Source organism: Bos indicus x Bos taurus, chromosome 13 (genome assembly GCF_003369695.1).
Source record: "Bos indicus x Bos taurus breed Angus x Brahman F1 hybrid chromosome 13, Bos_hybrid_MaternalHap_v2.0, whole genome shotgun sequence".
Classification (NCBI taxonomy): Eukaryota; Metazoa; Chordata; class Mammalia; order Artiodactyla; family Bovidae; genus Bos; species Bos indicus x Bos taurus.
In genome coordinates, this window is record NC_040088.1 from 8,854,381 (window position 1) to 8,872,399 (window position 18,019).

General features: G+C 52.4%; 2 protein-coding genes across 4 annotated transcripts; one reads left to right on the forward strand and one right to left on the reverse strand.

Moving 5' to 3' along the window:
- The first annotated feature begins 61 nt into the window (after nucleotides 1-61).
- On the forward strand, nucleotides 62-12,066 carry ACOT8 (acyl-CoA thioesterase 8). 3 transcript variants are annotated; one of them, XM_027558410.1, is made up of 7 exons: nucleotides 62-297; nucleotides 1,765-1,901; nucleotides 5,892-6,117; nucleotides 9,476-9,633; nucleotides 10,153-10,347; nucleotides 11,062-11,121; nucleotides 11,822-12,066. In XM_027558410.1, the coding sequence occupies exons 1-7, from the start codon at nucleotides 179-181 to the stop codon at nucleotides 11,938-11,940; spliced, it is 1,014 nt and encodes a 337-aa protein (XP_027414211.1). In that variant the 5' UTR covers nucleotides 62-178; the 3' UTR covers nucleotides 11,941-12,066. The 3 variants fall into 3 exon arrangements, with proteins under 3 accessions (XP_027414211.1, XP_027414210.1, XP_027414213.1); XM_027558409.1 differs by having other exon boundaries at nucleotides 11,062-12,066; XM_027558412.1 differs by lacking the exon at nucleotides 11,062-11,121.
- Nucleotides 11,428-17,913, reverse strand: SNX21 (sorting nexin family member 21). Its single transcript, XM_027558408.1, has 3 exons — nucleotides 17,303-17,913; nucleotides 16,694-16,872; nucleotides 11,428-13,138 (listed from the first exon to the last, which is right to left on the reverse strand). Exons 1-3 carry the CDS (start codon nucleotides 17,562-17,564, stop codon nucleotides 12,464-12,466), a joined length of 1,116 nt encoding a protein of 371 aa, XP_027414209.1. The 5' UTR covers nucleotides 17,565-17,913; the 3' UTR covers nucleotides 11,428-12,463.
- Nucleotides 17,914-18,019: the final 106 nt, after the last annotated feature.

The following is an 18,019-nucleotide window of genomic DNA, read 5'->3' on the forward strand; positions in this document are numbered from 1 at the left end:
ATCCGAAGACTGACAGGAGCACCGACCAATCACAAAGAGGATACAAGCTGTCCTTCTTTCTTATGGCCTGAGGGAGACTTCCGGTTATTTAAGCGTCCTCCCGAGGCTGCGCGTTCTGTTGCAGGTGTCCGCGTGTGCCCCTCCAGCGCAGCGCCCGTGCCGGCAGCTGGTGAACTACATGTCGCCCCCTCAGGACCCGGAAGACGAACAGGGCGGCGGCGATCCACCCGGGGACCTCCGCAGCGTCCTGGTCACCAGCGTGCTCAACCTCGAGCCGCTGGACGAGGATCTCTTCAGGTAGCCGGCCGCATCTGGTCCGCAACCCCGCATCGGGTCAGAGTCTTCTGATCTTGATTGCTGCAACCCCACTGCCTCTGCTCGTACCCCTCCGAACGAGGATGGGCTCTGTGCGCGATGCCTCTGTCGTAATTGGGAGGGAACTTGTGTCTGAAGAAGCTGCCCCGGCTTCCTCGGCGCGGGGATCTGTGCAGCCTCATCCCCGGGAGGTCCTGGCAATCTGGGCAGATAAAGTGGTGATCCGAGGTATCCTTCTCAGCAGCCTCCCCAGGAAGGGTCAGGTCCCTGGGAGAGCCAGCCCAGAAAGGGCAGTGATTTGTCCGAGGGAACAAACTTATCCCCAGCTCCTTGCACAGTCACTATCTTTTCCTTTTACATACTCCATCCCCACCACCACTAGGTGGGGTCTGCTGCTAAATCGCTTCAGTCATGTCCGTCTCCGTGCCACCCCATAGACGGCAGCCCACCAGGCTCCCCCGTCCCTGGGATTCTCCAGGCAAGAACGCTGGAGTGGATTGCCATTTCCTTCTCCAATGCGTGAAAGTGAAGTCGCTCACTCGTGTCCGACTCTTCGAGACCCCATGGACTGCAGCCTACTAGGCTCCTCTGTCCATGGGATTTTCCAGGCAAGAGTACTGGAGTGGGGTGCCATCGCCTTCTCCGAGGTGGCGTCTAGTAGCTCCTTATTCATTCTGAGGCCTGAGCCAGTTTCCTTCCTGATGTCACTTAAATTTCTTGACTGTAACGGGGTGTAACAGTTCCAGCTACCAAGGCTCCTCCTGGGTTATTGGAAGCTGTTTTAGGCACTAACTTAATTTCCCCTGTTTAACCAACTACAAATAACTGCCAGGAATTTTGCAGTGCCTTATATGAAAAATGCTGGGCTGGGCAGTGGGAAGCTTGAGACTTAATCGTAATCCTTAATCTTTCACTGGGGGAGACTTTTGACCTCTGGGGGCTGCGTTTCCTCATCTGTGCACTGAATGGGTTAGACTTGAAGTCTGAGGGTCTCCAAGTTCTAAATTTAGTTCTTTTAAGAACTGGTCTATCAAAGTTGAGGGGTGTAAGTGGCAGAGCTAATGCAGTCCACCTGCAGCTTGTGGGGTTCATCTTGGTCTACTCAAGGCGTTGAGACAAGCTTATGTCTTAGCCTCGTATGGGCAATGGAAGACATATTGGACTTGGGATCAAAAGACCCAGATATTGCTCAGGATGGTAGTTTGTGAACTGTGTGACCTTTCTCAAGTCAGTTTCCCTCTCTGATCCCTTTACTGAAGTCCACAGATAAGGCCTTGGAGTTGTAGATAGAGTGATGTTAGGATATTTGTCTAGGGAAAGGCTTTCACCGGATTCTCAAAGGATCACATACCCCAATCAGGTTAAGAAATCCTACACTGGAGGCTCACGGAAGGTCGTAGGATTTGGCTCAGCCCCCAAATCTTTCCTCTTGTCCCCCTCTCCCCACAGAGGAACGCATTACTGGGTACCCTCAACTGAGCGGCTGTTTGGGGGTCAGATCGTGGGCCAGGCCCTGGTGGCTGCAGCTAAGTCTGTGAGTGAAGATGTCCATGTGCATTCCCTGCACTGCTACTTCGTACGGACAGGTAAACCAACTCCTCCCTACCCCACCCCAGCACAGGTGGCTCAGCAGAAGAATTCTGGCCTTGAGGGATGGGGGTGGTGACTGAGGAGAAAGCAGGAGAGAAGGAGAAGGGAGAGGGATGGTGAGGTTAGTTGATCAACCTCAGGGGAGCCTAGAGGAAGAAGGGCAGGGGCCAGGAAGAACCTTAGGCCCAGTACCTGTTGAGATACTAGGTACTTGTTGGTGCTTAACTGTTCCCAGTGGGTCTTTTGCTCTTTATCCTTTACACACCTTCTCATGCCAGTCCTGGTGCTGGTTCCTCAGAGAAGTACTGGAATCTCTGCTGGGAGTTTGGAAAAGAGACCAGCCTGGGAATCAAGAGACCTCTGGTCTAGATGGAGCTTTGTCACTGATTTGCCAGGTGCCCTTGAGTGAGATAACCACTCTTCCTCACCCTCTCCTTCTTCCCACCTGAAAAATGCAGGAGGGCCTGGGCCAAGCGAGATTGTTCTAGCTGCTTACAACTCTGGGATCAAATCAAAGAAAGAGCATAATCTTTTAAAACTCATGCTCTTTTGAGAAACATAAAAATCTCACTCCTAAGCAGATGCTCCCAATTTTAAGAGTTTCTGCCTTCTGCGTGGTCCCATCAGCTGAGAAGAATTTATGCAACTTTATGAAATGTGATCGGTATTAAAAAAGACAGTGGGTTTCCCCCCTTCATTTTACAAATATAGAATCGTTGTTGTTCACTCGATAAGTCGTGTCCATAAGGACTGCAGCCTGCCAGGCTTCCCTGTCCTTCACTATCTCCCAGAGTTTGCTCAAATTCATGTCCATTGAGTCAGTGATGCTATCTAACCATCTCATCCTCTGTCGCCCACTTCTTTTGCCTTCAGTCTTTCCCAGCATATATACAAATATAGAATAGTTTAATAGTAAATATACCTTTTCGTACTATACTCTGTTGGTCACTCCCCATCCCTTTATTTCCTGTCCTTTCCTGATAGTCATTGCTATAAAGTATTTGAATGCTTATTTTAAGGTGAGCCCTGTTCTTAACCTTTATGCCAGTTGGAGGCAGACGTACCCTTGTGCCCTTGGTTCCCTCAGTTTGCATGTAAACTCCAAAAATCCTGGCCTTTTGATACTGTAATCCTTCTCACCCAGTGAGACAGTTTTGTTTTGTTTTGTGGAAGTAGGAGCATTATCTGATCCCTTTGAACCGGTTTCATTATCCAGTTTCTGAAAAGAATTCTGAGTCTTTGTAGGTGAAGTATCTAGTGCAGGGCCTGGCAGGTTGTGAGTTCTCCATAAACAGTACTTACCTTTATTTTTTGACGATGAATTTATTGGAGTGATTACAGTTTGCATGTTATAGTGCACAGCTATTTACACTGTCTTGTTTGATCCTCTTCAGTAAACCCGAGAGGTGTTTATTCTACGTGTAAGGAACCTTGGACCCAAAGAGATTATGTAAGGAGCTTCCATAATGCTCAGAGAGGCAAGGCCAGGTTTTGAACCTGAGGTTGGGTGACTCCAAGCTCTGTGCTTTGTTCTCCTTCTGTGCTTTTCTCTTTCACTCTTGGGAAATAATTCCAAAACCATGGGAGAGCCCATCTCAGATTCTGTGGGAGGCATCCACTTTCTTGGAAATTCTCCATCCAGGAGCAGCATGAAATGAATGGTGCCAACACCACTATATCCTAATAATCACCAGTTATTTGTATCCCCTTTCTGCTTCTTGAAAGAAGACAGCTTAAAATAACTGGCTGTTAAAAGTCAGAATTCCCTAATAGCCCAGTGGTTAGGACTCCATGGTTTCACTGTGGAGGGCCTAGGTTCGATCCCTGTTCAGGAAACTAAGATCCTGCAAGCCGTGTGATGTGGCCAAAAATAAATTCTTTAATTTAAAAAATAAAATAAAAGGTGAGGCAGATTAGGAGTATGGGGTTAACAGATACAAACTATTAATACATAAAATAGATCTGCAACAAAGATTTACTGTGAGGCATAGAGAATTCAATATCTTTTAATAACCTGTAATGGAATATAATCTGCAAGAAAATAAAGTGTGGGGAAAAAATAAAACATTTGGGGCAAAAGTTTTAAAAGTAATAAATTAAAGGGCCAGGAGACTGGGATTTGGGGGGAATGATTGTGTTAGAATACTAGGCTAAGGCATATCATCGCAGTTTTATACAAAAGTTAGTTCCAAGCTTCCTGGCAGCAAGGCAGAAAGGGAAGCTCTTATTAGTTTCTGATGTGACCCACTACCAGGGTGTTGTTTACTTGCTAAGTTGTGTCCAATTCTTTGTGACCCCATGGACTTTAGCCAGCCAGGCTCCTCTGACCATGAGATTTCCTAGGCAAGCATACTGGAGTAGGTTGCCATTTCCTGCTCCAAGGTTTCTTCCCGACTCAGGGATTGAACCTGAGTCTCCGCAGGTGAATTCTTTACTGCTAAGCCACCAGGGAAGCCCCCTCTATCAGGTACATCAAGATTTATAAACAGTGATGGTGCTCCAATGATCTTAGACCTTAATTCCCTGACCAGGGATCAAACCTTTGTTCTCTGCATTGGAAGGACAGATCTTAATCACTGGACTACAGGGAAGTCCTCCAGTGATATTTTTAATTAAAAGATACTGTGAGGTTGGGGTCTGGTTCTTGGCCATTTATCATACCAATTCTTTTTCTTGATGCCTAGGAGAGAATGTGAGTTTGGGTTTTTGTTTATTTTTTAAAAAATGTATTTCTCTAGATAGTTGTCATCTGGCTTGGTACAGGCCATGGAATTCTCCAGGCCAGGATACTGGAGTGGGTAGCCTTTCCTCTCTCCAGGAGATCTTCCCAACCCAGGGATGGAACCCAGGTCTTCCACATTGCAGGTGGGTTCCTTTACCAGCTGAGCCACCAGGGAAGCCCTGGCATAGGTTTAGAGCTTGGAGATTCTACAGCAGGAGTCAAAAAACATTCTATAAAGGCAGATCATAAATATTTTCGATTTTATGGGCAAAACAATAGTCAAAATACATAAACAAATGGGCTTGGCTGTATTCTCCAAAAATGTTATTTATGGCATCAATTTCCCCATCTATACAATTGGGATAAGACCCACTTGGCGTAGTTAATGTGAAACCAACATGAGAGGATACCTTAGTTTAACTGTAAAAAATTAAACGGAAACCTCCATTCAGGAGTGTTGGGAGGCCAGAAGAGGGCGCCCTCGTGCCCTGTGACAATGGAGCCCAAGAGGAAAAAGAAAGACTCCTTTCTGGCAAGGAATCAGCCAATGAAAAACCACAGGTTCCTTGTTTACTAGGACCCTCCCAATTACACTGTACAGTAGCCGCCCCCCTCACCGCCCCCCCCACCCCCCTCTATAAAAGCGGGCTCCTTCCCTTGCTGGGCGGGGACTTGTACCTGGCTCACCATGGTTGCAGACCTCGAATTGCAATTCTCTGCTGATCCTGAAGAAACATAACTTAGCTGGAAAAGTATCTGGCTATCTGTTTCAGGTCAATGTAACAAATGCACTCAACTCCATAACTCTTTCTCTCTCTTCCTTCAATATACTGCAGAGCCTACCTGCTTTGTTCCAATACAAATTTTAAAGAACAGGTCTAGAACTCATTCATGCTGATGCTGCTAAGTCACTTCAGTCGTGTCTGACTCTGTGCGACCCCATAGACGGCAGCCCATCAGGCTCCCCCGTCCCTGGGATTCTCCAGGCAAGAACACTGGAGTGGGTTGCCATTTCCTTCTCCAATGCATGAAAGTGAAAAGTCAAAGTGAAGTCGCTCAGTCGTGTCCGACTCTTAGCGACCCCATGGACTGCAGCCTACCAGCCTCCTCTGTCCATGGGATTTTCCAGGCAAGAGTACTGGAGTGGGGTGCCATTGCCTTCTCCGAGTCAGTAGCTACTGAGCAGTAAAGAAACGGAGAACCATTAGGTGAGCGGGCCCGAAGGGCTCACTTGGGCTCACTGTGTGCCTTGTGCCCGCTGCAGGGGACCCGAAGGTGCCGGTGCTGTACCAGGTGGAGCGGACGCGGACAGGGGCAAGCTTCTCTGTGCGCTTCGTGAAGGCCGTGCAACATGGCAGGCCCATCTTTATCTGCCAGGCCTCCTTCCAGAAGGCCCAGCCCAGCCCCGTGCAGCACCAGTTCTCCATGCCTGCTGTGCCCCCGCCGGAGGAGGTGGTTGGCCGTGAGGACTTCATTGGCCAATTTTTAAGGTGAGAGACCTGGAGGCCCCAGGACAGTGTTCAAACTGCCGTTGCCACCCATTGGTGGGTCACGGCCTCCTTCAGTGGATCCCAACTAGCATTTTAAAAAGCTAGATTGGGGATTTGGGGAGTGGAAGGGAGGGAATATAGGTATACTTACAGCTGATTTGAAACCATTTGGTGTCACTTCAGGGGCTCTGAAGAGCTTCGGCACCATAGTCCTTTATGGCTCAGCACAGAAAATAATTCAGCAAGAGGCAAAGTGATTGATAAGTGATTTATTAGGAGAGGATGCTTATGAGGCTTATAAGTGGGTGGGAGAGACATGCCACACACCCTGAGAACTTACTGGGCTACAGTTTTATAATCGAAGGAAAAGTGGGGAGGAGAACGTCTTTGTCTTTCTTGAGTAGATGTCATGCTTCCAACATCAGCTTCTCCTCCAGCTTGAGCAGGAAGTTTTCTTGTCCCTGCGTGGTCAAGCTATGTCCATAAATGACTGTTTTTCATGTGTGCAGAGTATGTCCCAGGGATCATTAACTTACTGAGCTCACTGGGCAGGATGTGGGTCTCATTGTTTTGGGGGCAGGTCTCGTGCTTCTGTTGCATGGCTTTGTTGCTAAACAAACCTGTTTTCTTGAGTAATCATTAACTTACCAGGGTTTCCCATACTTTTTCTACTTAACAATCCCTTAGTGCTTAGTTGTTGGGACTCAGTCATGTCTGATTCTTTGCAACCTCATGGACTGTAGCCTGCCAGGCTCCTCTGTCCATGGGATTCTCCAGGCAAGAATACTGGAGTGGGTTGCCATGCCCTCCTCCAGGGGATCTTCCCAACCCAGGTATCGATCCCTAGTCTTCTGCATTGCAGGTGGATTCTTTACCAGCTGAGCTACCAGGGAAGCCCACAATCCCCTAGTGGGATTCACTATTTAATCACTTGTTTGTCCCTTAACTCTGTCCCTATCAGATACACTTTGTTGTACAGCAGAAACTAACATGACATTGTAAAGCAGTTATCCTCCAATTAAAAAAAAGCAAGCTGGGGGCTTCCGTGGTGGTTCAATGGCTAACACTGTGCGGCCAGTGCAGGGAGCCTGAGTTCAATCCCCGGTTGGGGAACTAGATCTTGCATACAACAACGAACAGATCCTGAGTATCGCGAAGATCAAAGAACCCCCCTACCACAACTAAGACACACACAGCCAGATAAAAGTAAATAAGTAAATATTCAAAGGAGAAAAAAGCTAGACTGGCAGGGTGGGGCGGGCTGCAGGGCACGTGATCCGCTCATGCGCACTTCTCTGATTGGCTGATGCTGACGTAACAGGGCAGTGTCTCAGGGGTGAACCTTATCAGTCCCCAGGTTCCAGAAGGCCTCAGGGCTAAGTGCTCATGGTCGTCAGTAGTTGACATCTTCCATTTGGTGGGGAGTTTTCACAGCTGTAAAACAACTCAGGAAATGTGCATCAAATGCTGGTTACCTGGGTACCTCAGAGAGGAGCGAAAGCCGAGGAAGTGGATGAAGACCAGTCCCCGGAAGGCCCCACAGGGTCCTGCTCAATTACAGTTCCCACCTTTCTTTCAATACTCTTCAGTCTTGAGGAGAACACGTTCTGAACAAGAAAAGGAATAAAGGTTCAGATATGGAAGTTAATCATAAACTTGACAGAGGTGCCCACAGGTTCATGGTCGGTTACTGATTCCTGCCAGGGCTCCACCTCTCTTGGTGCCCACCTGCTGTGTAGCTTTGCCCCTCTCCTACCTCTCAGAGCCCCGCTTCTTCATATGAAAAATGGGGATCATTGTTTCTGCCCCGCCTGCTTCCCAGCTGAGCGGTAAGGAGGGCTCCACTGCCTAGTGCCCCGTGCAGGGGAGTCAGCCCAGTGAGATGGAGCGAATGTGCGTCCGAACCTGGGAAAGGCCTGGGCTCAGATCTGGACTCTGTCACTGGCCACCTTGTGAGTCTGGCAAGTTGCTTTCCCACTTTGAGCTTGTGATCAGTTATTAAACTCCATCGGAATCCCTACCTCGTAAGGCTGCTGTGAGGATGACAGAGATAAGTGATAACAAGGTACTCAGTGAGCGCTCAGTAAATTACAGTTAGGCCACTCTTGACAGAGAGGAATAAACATGGAGCCTGGTGTGTGGTCAGAGCTCCAAAATACTTGAGAAGGAGACCTGGGTTCAATCCCTGGGTCAGGAAGATCCCCTGGAGAAGGGAACGGCTACCCGCTCCAGTATTCTGGCCTGGAGAATTCCATGGACTGTACAGTCCATGAGATTGCAAAGAGTTGGACATGACTGAGCAACTTTCACTTTCTTTCTCTTTTCTCCCTGGCGGTGCAGTGGTTAACTTTCACTACAGGGGGCTTGGGGTTCGGTCCCTGTTCGGGGAATTAAGATCCTACACGCCGCAGACAAAAATAAATTAAATAAAAAACTTTGAGAATGAAAGGAGGACATTGTTCTTAAAGGTCCCTGAATCTAGAACTGTGTCTCCCATAAGGAAACTACTAACCACAGGGGGCTGTGTTGAGTTTATTAACATTAAAGAGAGTTAATTCAGATCTGTTCCTCAGTCACACTGGCCACATGTCAAGCCCTCAGCAGCCCGATGTGGCTAGTGGCCACCACAGTGGACCAGAACGTTCCATCATCACAGAAGTTTCCATCAGACAGGGCTCAAGGGGAAAGGGAGGGAAATGAAATACTGGGGAAGAGCGCTAGGGGCATGAGGGGTGGTGGTCCCTGTGGCGAAGGGGCTTCCCTGGAAATGGCCTCCTTGCCCTGGGAGACGGTTTCCCCAGTGGCTCAGGTTAGGTAAGTGTCTAAGTAGGGCAGCCTGTTTCCTGAGGGTTAGAATAGAGAAGCGGTTAAGAGCAGGAACGGAGGAGGAGCCAGACTGCCTGGGTCTAACTCCTGCCCCCCTCAGGCACTTCCTGAGCTGGCTATCTGCACCCTCTGTGTTTACTCTACTTCTCAGAGAGCAGGGAGGATAGCACCTGAGTTCAGGGATGATAGCCTGGAGCTGGGCCATTACAGGGTAGCCCCACGGCTGGGTGACGTGTTGGCCTCACATGCATTATGTTGTCTCCTCCCCAGTGTTCACTATGAGGGAGGTGACTGTCATCATCCACATTTTGCAGATGGGAAAGGGCTGATGATGACTAACTTGCAGCAGGCCACAGGGCTCCTCAGCGGCAAAGAAAGGATGCAGATACTGTCCTATCCTGCCTGCTGGAGGGGAGGGGAGGTCTGGGGATGTCAGGAGTTCCTGTGGAGGAACAAGCGGGGTCCGAAGAGGCAGCTCAGACAGGTTCCCCATCTTCCGGGGTCTCCCCACCCCTCTCCCCTTTACTTTCAGGGACCCGGAGCTCCAGGAGAGGTACCGAGTGGGGCTGAACCGAATTGCTGCCCAGGAAGTGCCCATTGAGATCAAGGTGGTAAACCCATCCACTCCAAGCCAGCTGAAGAAAATGGAGCCCAAACAGATGTTCTGGGTGCGAGCCCGGGGCTATATTGGTAAGCGGACCCCTTGGCCTGAAAGGAAACTCTCTTTGGGGGTCTAGACCTGTACCTCCTCTGCCCTGGGTGGCCTTGGGCATGGTCCTCCCACACTATGGGCCCATTTTCTTATCTGAGTGATGGAGAAGTGAGCTCAGCCTTTTGCAGGGGGAGAATGGGGAAGTGACGGGAATCCTCACGTGGGCCTTTCCTGGGGAAGGCAAGGCACCTAGCCGAGATTCTTCTCCAGGTCCCCTACTGAGCATAAGGTACCTTTGTGCAAAACTGGAAAAAGATACTTACAAGGTCCAGGGTGGGATACGGGGGGAGGCTTTCAGTCCTCACCCACCCCTGCCCTCTTCCAGTCTTCATCTCCCTTGACCTCCATCACACACACGCACCCGCCCCCTTGGGCCAGGTGCCCTTGTGAAGAGTCTGCACATCTGTGCACAGCAGCCCCTTTCTCCCTACCTCCCTGCAGGTCCTGAGCTATAAAGCCCAGGAGCCCAGGGCTGATGGGACTGGAACCTGTTGCAGGTGAGGGCGACATGAAGATGCACTGCTGCGTGGCGGCCTACATCTCAGACTTTGCCTTCCTGGGCACAGCAATGCTGCCCCACCACTGGAAGTACAAGGTGGGCTTCATGGTCTCCCTGGACCACTCCATGTGGTTCCATGCCCCTTTCCGAGCTGACCACTGGATGCTCTATGAGTGTGAGAGCCCCTGGGCTGGTGAGTACTGGGGCCACGGGGGACGAGGGTGCGGACCTTGGTGCCTTTGGTGGGGAGGGCAGGGAGCCTGCTGTCTTGGGTGATGCTGCCCCACCCACTTGCTGTGGAGCACCGCACAGATCACTTCCTCTCCTGCTTCCGCAGGCTGCGGCATCCTTGTCTTCAAAATGACAGGGTGCGGCCTGAGGACAGGACACCCGCTTAGCTCTTCATTTCTGTGACATGCTGGGGACATGATTCACTTTATCTGAGGCTCAGCGCTAGTCCCAGAACCACTTCAGATTCTCTGTGTGATGCTGGGCAAGTCCCATCTCCGCTCTGTTTCCTTGTCTACACAAATAGGGTTGCACCAGAGCAGAGGGATCCAAAGCTGGGGGCCTATTCTTCCACCTCTCGGGAGAGCTTTTTCAAAACATTCCCAGATTTGACCCCCAGGATTCTGACTGCAGGGCTTGGATGAGGTCCAGGAAGGTATTTTTACGAAGATTCCCTAAGTGATTCTGACAGTTAGCCTGGCCTGGGGGTTGGGGCCCTCAGCAGTGTAGGGGCCCCACTGCTTGGACCCTCCTTATACTGTGAAGCAAGAAACCCAGACTTGTTCATCAGCGCCTGGTCTCAGAGCCCTGGGTTCCGTCCCAAGGAAGTGCATTTCAAACGAAGAGAAACCTTGTTTTGTGAAACAGAGACAAAACTTAAGGGACTCTTTATACTCAGGGAAGAGGGACTCTCAAGAACCAACAGCATCACAGCACAGGAACAGCTGCCACCTTGATGGTAGGTCTCTTGGGTTCGGCTTTGACCTGATCCTTAAGGCCAAGTTCCCGAGCCTCTCTGGGCTTGAGTGTCATCACCTGGAACACAGGACAAGGCCTGCTTTACTTGGCTACCGTGAGAACTAAGTGGGCTATACTGTGTTTAAAAGAAACCAGCAGTTCCCTTCCTAAACATCAGACTCCGGCCCTGGGTAGCAAGGGAGAATCTCCAAGTGCGGAGGGGAGTGCCTAGGCTCCTCATGGCTTCATGTCCTCTCCCCTGAGCCCCTTTGTCCCCGTGATTGTGGAAGATTATTTTTTTTAATAATATGAATGACTGGCCTGGAGGGCCAGATTTATTAGAAAAGGAACTGATGGGTTTCCTTACACAAGTGGCCAGAGGTTGGGCAGATCCACCTAGCTGAACTACTGAACCAGACTGTTCTCAGAACTTCTCCCCTTGGGATTTTTTTTTTTTGAGGAAGTCAGCAGATACATGAAAGTGCTTTTAAACCATCAAGTGGGGCTCCCTTGGGAGGAGTTACACCCTTGAGCAACCATAATAGGCTCCTAAAGGGGTGCTTGGAAATTGGGAGTGATCACACCACCAAGCATGGCTCTGGCATGGGGCAGCCCAACCCGAGCTGCACCTCTTGCAAGGAGCACGTTCGGCTGGGCAGCGGGAGACAGAAGGCCATTGAGATTCTTCTCTTCATCCGCAGGTGGCTCCCGGGGCCTGGTTCACGGGCGGCTGTGGCGTCAGGACGGGGTCCTGGCTGTGTCCTGTGCCCAGGAGGGCGTGATCCGAGTTAAGCCCTGGGACTCAACGAGCAAGTTGTAGCCAGAGGTGCCAGCTGGGCCTGGGGCTTCAAGGATCTCCCTTCTCCCCCTACTCCTGAGGCAGGACTACCATCCAGGGCTGGGCCTTCTGTCCAGGACATCCAATAAAGAGACTCAAACCACTGGAGCTGCTGCCCTTTAATCCCCCTGGGCCAGGATCGCAGCTCTCCCTCCAGCCATCAACTCCAGGACTCCACGGCCACAGTCCCTGGCCCTTCCGCCAGGCTGGCCTGCGGGAAGACAGATCATCGACCCTGACCTGGGTCACGGCCCCCAGGTATTCATAAGCTGGAGAGGCAGCGTCAGACTTTCACTTTCTCCCTGCACCATCCCAGCCTGTCCTGAGTGCAGCTCAGTAGAAGAGCACGTTTCCTTGGTCTGCTGCAAATTCTCTGTGGACCTTCTTGGGGTTCCCAGCACCCCAGGGAGCCTCTCAGCAGCTGTCTGTGTCCTCGTCCGCACCCCAGCCCACCCCCCATCTGGGGGCGGCGCCTCTCCCACAGTGGCCTTAAGTCTAGGTGACGCTAGTCCAGCACCTCCTTGATGAGTAACTCTTTAAGACTGGGGGGTGGTGTGGGGGTCAGCCCTGCCTCCTGCAGGGCCTGGAGCCGGGCCTCGGAGTGGCGTTTGTCCAGGCCCAGGCGCCAGGAGAGCCGCACGTGGGCCTCCAGAAAGGGGGCCAGCAGAGGGTGCGGGCTCTCGGCCCCCAGAAGCTGCAGGGCCCTCTCACAGCATGCCCGGGCCTCACTGGCGTCCTCCAGCTCCTGGTGGCACACGGCCAGCCCCGCCAGGGTTAGCAGACGTCGGTCTGGGCCACAGGGGACGCCCAGCTGGGCTTGTAGCTGCCAGGCGTTGGCCCAGAGCGCCAGGGCCTCGCGGTAGAGGCCGGTGCAGGTGAGGCTCTGCGCCCGCCGCAGCTCGGGCAGCACGAAGAAGTCCTGCAGGTCTGCAGTGTGGCGCAGCTCAGGCACAGCCTGGAGGTGGCCCAGAAACTGCTCGAAGGCCCGGCTGCGGCGGGCGATGGTCTCGGCGGTAAAGTTCCGGCGCAGGCGCTTGCGGGGGAAGGAGATGCTAGCCATGGGGCCCCGGAACTGCCGCTGCAGGTTTCGGTGCAACCGCTCAAAGTCCGAGTAGCGGCGGGAGATCTGGGCTGGCTGGCTATCTGGTGGCCCCGGGCCCATCACGGCGAGGGTGTAGAGCTGCAGGGAGGGCGGGGGTTAGGGCAGAGGCAGGGTGTCCCCAGGCCCCTTCCCTCCCTGACCCCCCACCCCCACTTCCAACTCTCTTTCCCTACCCCTTCCCTTCACCCTGGAGATCGAGCCTGGAGGGTGGGAGCTGCCAGGGCTGCAGCCGGGGAGCCCAGTCTCATCTTACCTGAGGTTCGTCTGAAATGACCCAGGCCCAAGGCAGCACAGGGAGAAAAAGACAGGGATGAGCTTTAGTGCCTGGACGGCTGCCCCCCTCACCCCTTCTAGGGAGTGTGTGCTAAGTTGCTTCAGTCGCGTCTGACTCGCTGCAACCCTATGAACTATAGCCCACCAGGCTCCACTGTCCATGGGATTCTCCAGGCAAGAATACTGGAGTGGGTTGCCACGCCCTCCTCCAAGGGATCTTCCCACCCGGCGATCAAACCCAGGCCTCATGTCTCCTGCCTCGGCAGGCAGGTTCTTTACCACTAGTGCCACCTGGGAAAGCCCCTCCCATTGGGAAGCGAGCTCTTCTGACAGCCCCTCTGGAAAACCAGCCGTGTGTTGAAACCCAGGCCCATCTCCAGGCCAACCTTTAGGACCAGCTTGGAGCTTTGTTCCATTCTGGACACATGGCTCCGTATGGCCAGGTTATTCCCATCCAGACCCTCAACACAGGTCTTCAGACAGTCCCGGTAGTGACCAGTGTAAAGCACACTGGACTGGGACCCAAGTTCTACCCTTGGGTCAGACGCTCCCTCCCTATGGGAGTCGGGCAGGGTGGTCCCCTTCTTGGGTCCACTTCCACTTGAGTGAATGGAGCGCCTGCTCAGCTCAGTGTTTACTCAGGTGTGGGACGGGAACAAACGTCGGTCCCCGGGATGTTTAGGTGGTAAGTACTGGAGTGAATAACACTTGAATAGAGGCAGGAGGTGATACCCCTCTCATTCTCTGTGAATCTTTCTGACTACAAATTGAGAAGCTCTCAGTTTGGTTCACAAAAGCCCCTTTCCAACACTTCTCAGCTCCATTTTTAGAAAAGAGCCAGAAAGAGAATTTGTCAGCGCCACCTCCAGGCAGCAGCATCCAGCCAGACTTTAATGACAGTTTCACTGCTTTTATTTTTATGGTTATCTTCTTTTTATGGTGAGTTAGTCAAGCTTCCCTGGAGAATCCCGGGGACGGGGGACCCTGGTGGGCTGCCGTCTATGGGGTCGCACAGGGTCGGACATGACTGAAGTGACTTAGCAGCAGCAGCAGCAGTCAAGCTTCCCATCTACAGTTGTTTTGTAAAGTTGTTTTTTAAAGTTATTTAAAAAAATATGTTTATTTGAAGAAAAATGATAAGCACCAATTGGTAAAAGTAGCATTTAGATAGGACAAAAATTGTGAGGGTGACGGAGGTTTGGGAAATGCTGAACAAGATGATCACTAAGCTTCCCACCAGGTTTGAGAACCCAAATATGCCTTAATCTATAATAATGCTGAGCTAACAGGTCTAAAAAGGGGATTAGCAAGCATTAGATGTTAAAAAGAATCGGTTGCAACTGATACGCACACACACACATACACACACATAGATGTTAAAAGTATACTAACACCAAACCCAGATTTTACTCTCAAATCTGTTCTGTGAAACTGCCAATATCGGAGCCACCCCTGCTCAGTCAGGTTTGCCTGCTCACTCTGGAAGATTCAGTCTACATTAGTATTCAGGATTAGAAAGTTTAACAATAAAGAAACTTACTTTACTCTAGTTCAACTCCACATTCCCAAAACATTACATATTGACTGTAAAGCTTTTGTTTTTTCTTTAAAGGGACAGTTATTAATATTCCAGGGAACCAGTTTTCTTCAGAACACATTTCAGGAAGCCCTCATCTATAGTGACTCCTTATGCTCATCTAGCTTTTATTTTCATTGGTAGTTTTTGGACAAAAACCCATTTTAGATCCACTGCCTGATCCTTCTGTTGTCCTACATGACAGGTAATAATGAGGATCATTAACTGAGCACTACCCTGCACCACACCGTGGTGTGAGTTCTTCACAGCCACTATTTCACCATCACAACCTCACTGCGAGGAAGGTGTCCATACCTCTGTCAGCTCAGGAAGCAGGCTCCCAGAGAAGGCAAAGGGTTTAAAGACCTCCTCTAAGTCACACAGCTGGTAAATGGCCCAGCTGGGACTCAAACCCAGGCCGACCTAATTCCAAAGTCTGTGCTCTTAACTTCCAGGAGATGTTGAAGCAGGATTTGTTGCCTAGTCACTCAGTCAGGTCTGACTGTTTGAGACCCACCCCCAGGCTCCTGATTCCCTGGGATTCTCCCAGGCCCGGCCCAGGCCAGGCTGGGCTCTATCTTGTCATTCTCTTCCCAGAGCTGCTCCCAACTTCCCTGTCTCTCAGCTGCTCCATGCGCCCCCCTCCTGCGCATGACCCCCAGCCAGGACTTCTGCCACTCAGGACTCGATCATCAGAGTTAATTCCCGCTGAAACTGGAGCAGCTGCCCTGTGGGTGTAGCCCTTTTTTCACTGAGAGCCTCAGAAAGGGGTGGAGAGGTCCAGATATGGGACCAGGCTCCAGGTCCCCTTCCTGCTGAGTCAGAAATGGAGGAGGGTGGGGAAGAGGAGGGAAGTGAGAGGCAGGGAGCTGCCGCTGCCATGACCAGCCAGGTTAGGCTGGGTTTCAGGACCAGGCCAACCGCATCCTCCGTGTGTTCCTCCTTTCCACAGTCAAGAAATCAGCCCACACCCCCGCAACCCACCAATCTTTACCCCAATCCACCAATCCCCTGGCGAAGGAAATGGCAACCCACTCCAGTATCCTTGCCTGGAAAATTCTATGGACAGAGGAGCCTGGTGGGCTATGGTCCATGGGGCTGCAAAGAGTCGGACATGACTGAGCGCACACACACACACCAATCCCCTAAATCCAGTCCTTTGGACAAGCTTATTCTGTACAGGTGTGAGTGCTGGAGAACTGACTCTTCTGAGTTGCAAAGAGGCCACAACAGGCCAACCCAAAGTAAAACAGTAATAACAGAACTACCATTTTATCGAGCACTTCAAGATGCCAGGCACAATGCTAAGGGCTTTCTGTGTACTGTCTCATTTAACTCCTGCATTATCCCCATTGTTCAGGTGAGAAAACGGGTTAGTCAAGGTTTCACAACTCACCTGAAGTCAAACAACTGGTAATAACTGGGATCTGAATCAAGATCTGGATGCCAAACCCATTTTTCCAACCAATACCAACTTGGTCTCAAGTCTGACTCAGATAATATTCTTCCCCATGTATCTTGCATCTTGTGACAGTTTGCAAAAGTCCGAGGGGCAGAGGACATGCACAGTAGTTCTTAGTCTCAAAACTGGGATAGGATAGGTTCATTTGCCTGAGGATCTGCTCAAATTACACCCCTTTTCTGGCCTCAGTTTCCCCATCGTCAAATGGGGCAGCCATTTATAACTACATAGCCAGATCACCCAGGATGCTGAAGCTTCCCTTACTTTCTCTAAGCCAGGGTCTTCTAAGACTCATAGCTCAGGGTCCTGGACCCTCACTCACCACGTACTTGGAGGGCGGGTCCTTAACCACGGTGGCGTTGGTCACCTCAAAGAGCAGCCGCTGGGGTACCAGGGTGTTCCGGGACTTCTTCCAGAAATCTTGCAACTGCCGGGTTAGGAGCTGACTGCCCCGCTGCCCATCAGGTGGGGGACTCCGTTCTGCTTGAGCACAGGATGGGCCTGGGGCCAGGTTTGATGTAAATTAGGTGCCTGACCTCATTCATCCTCCTCCCAACGAATGACAAAGGCTTTATCCCTATCTGACATCAATGGAAACGAGGGCCAGACAGGGACCCGGAGCCAAACACCTGCCGGGCAGACAGTAGGTGTTAAATAAACATCTCCACCCCCAAAACATCCCTAGCACAGTACTACCGTTTGTATCCCAGACCTTACATTTCACGCCCTAAACAACCCTGAGATGGGAGTGATTTGACACAGGGAACTTGGCCCAGAGAGGTGTTGTGAGTCTCTCAAGGTCACACAGCCAAGAGGCAGCTGGACGCACTTAAAGAAGTGTCTCGAGTTTCGGCTGGATCAACTCGGGAACGCGGCCGGGGTGGAGGCCTAACCGAGCCCAGGGTTCCCGCCTCCATCCTCCCGCACTCGCCTGCGTCTTCTCCCGCCACCCGGTCGCCAGCGGACAGCGGGTCGGGGTCAGGGTCGTCATCGTCCTCGCCGTCCTCCTCGTCGTCGTCCTCGGCGCTGGTGAAGCTCAAGGTGCCGCTGAGGCGGGACGACAGGCCCTCGGCATCGTCGTCCTCCAGTTCCGAGCTCTCCGGGAACTGCTCGGCCTCGGGGCCGGCCGCCGCCTCCCCGGGGCCGTCGCCAGTCAGGGCGTGCCGCAGCCGGTGCAGGAGCCGGGAGGCCATGGCACCCCGGGGGGAGCGCGCGACGCCGGGTCGCGGGCCGGGGCGGGAGGGAGGTGGACCCCGGCCCCTCGCCGGGAAGGGGCGGGGCGGGGCCCGGGGCGGGGGTGGGCGGGGCGCCGTGGAGGTCCCGCCCCTGCCCGTTGAGGGGTCCGGGGGCTCTCCCCGCGGCCGTGCCTCCTGCGCCCCGCGGCGCACTCCGGGGCGCCCCTCTCCCCGGTGCAGCTCCCGGAGGCTGGCCGAGGCCGACCGGGTTGCACCGAACCGGCCCAGTCCGCTCCGAGCGCTGCTCCGGCCCCTTCCTGCCGCTGGCCCGCCTCCCGCCCCGCCCGCTCCCGGAGCCGCCCGGGAATCCCGGGCCCTTCGCTCCAGGAGGGCTATGGGAATCCTGGGTAGGCCAGGCCTCCTCCGGGATCGTCCCCAATCCGGAGGGGGCTACGCCCTCCTTGAATCCGCCC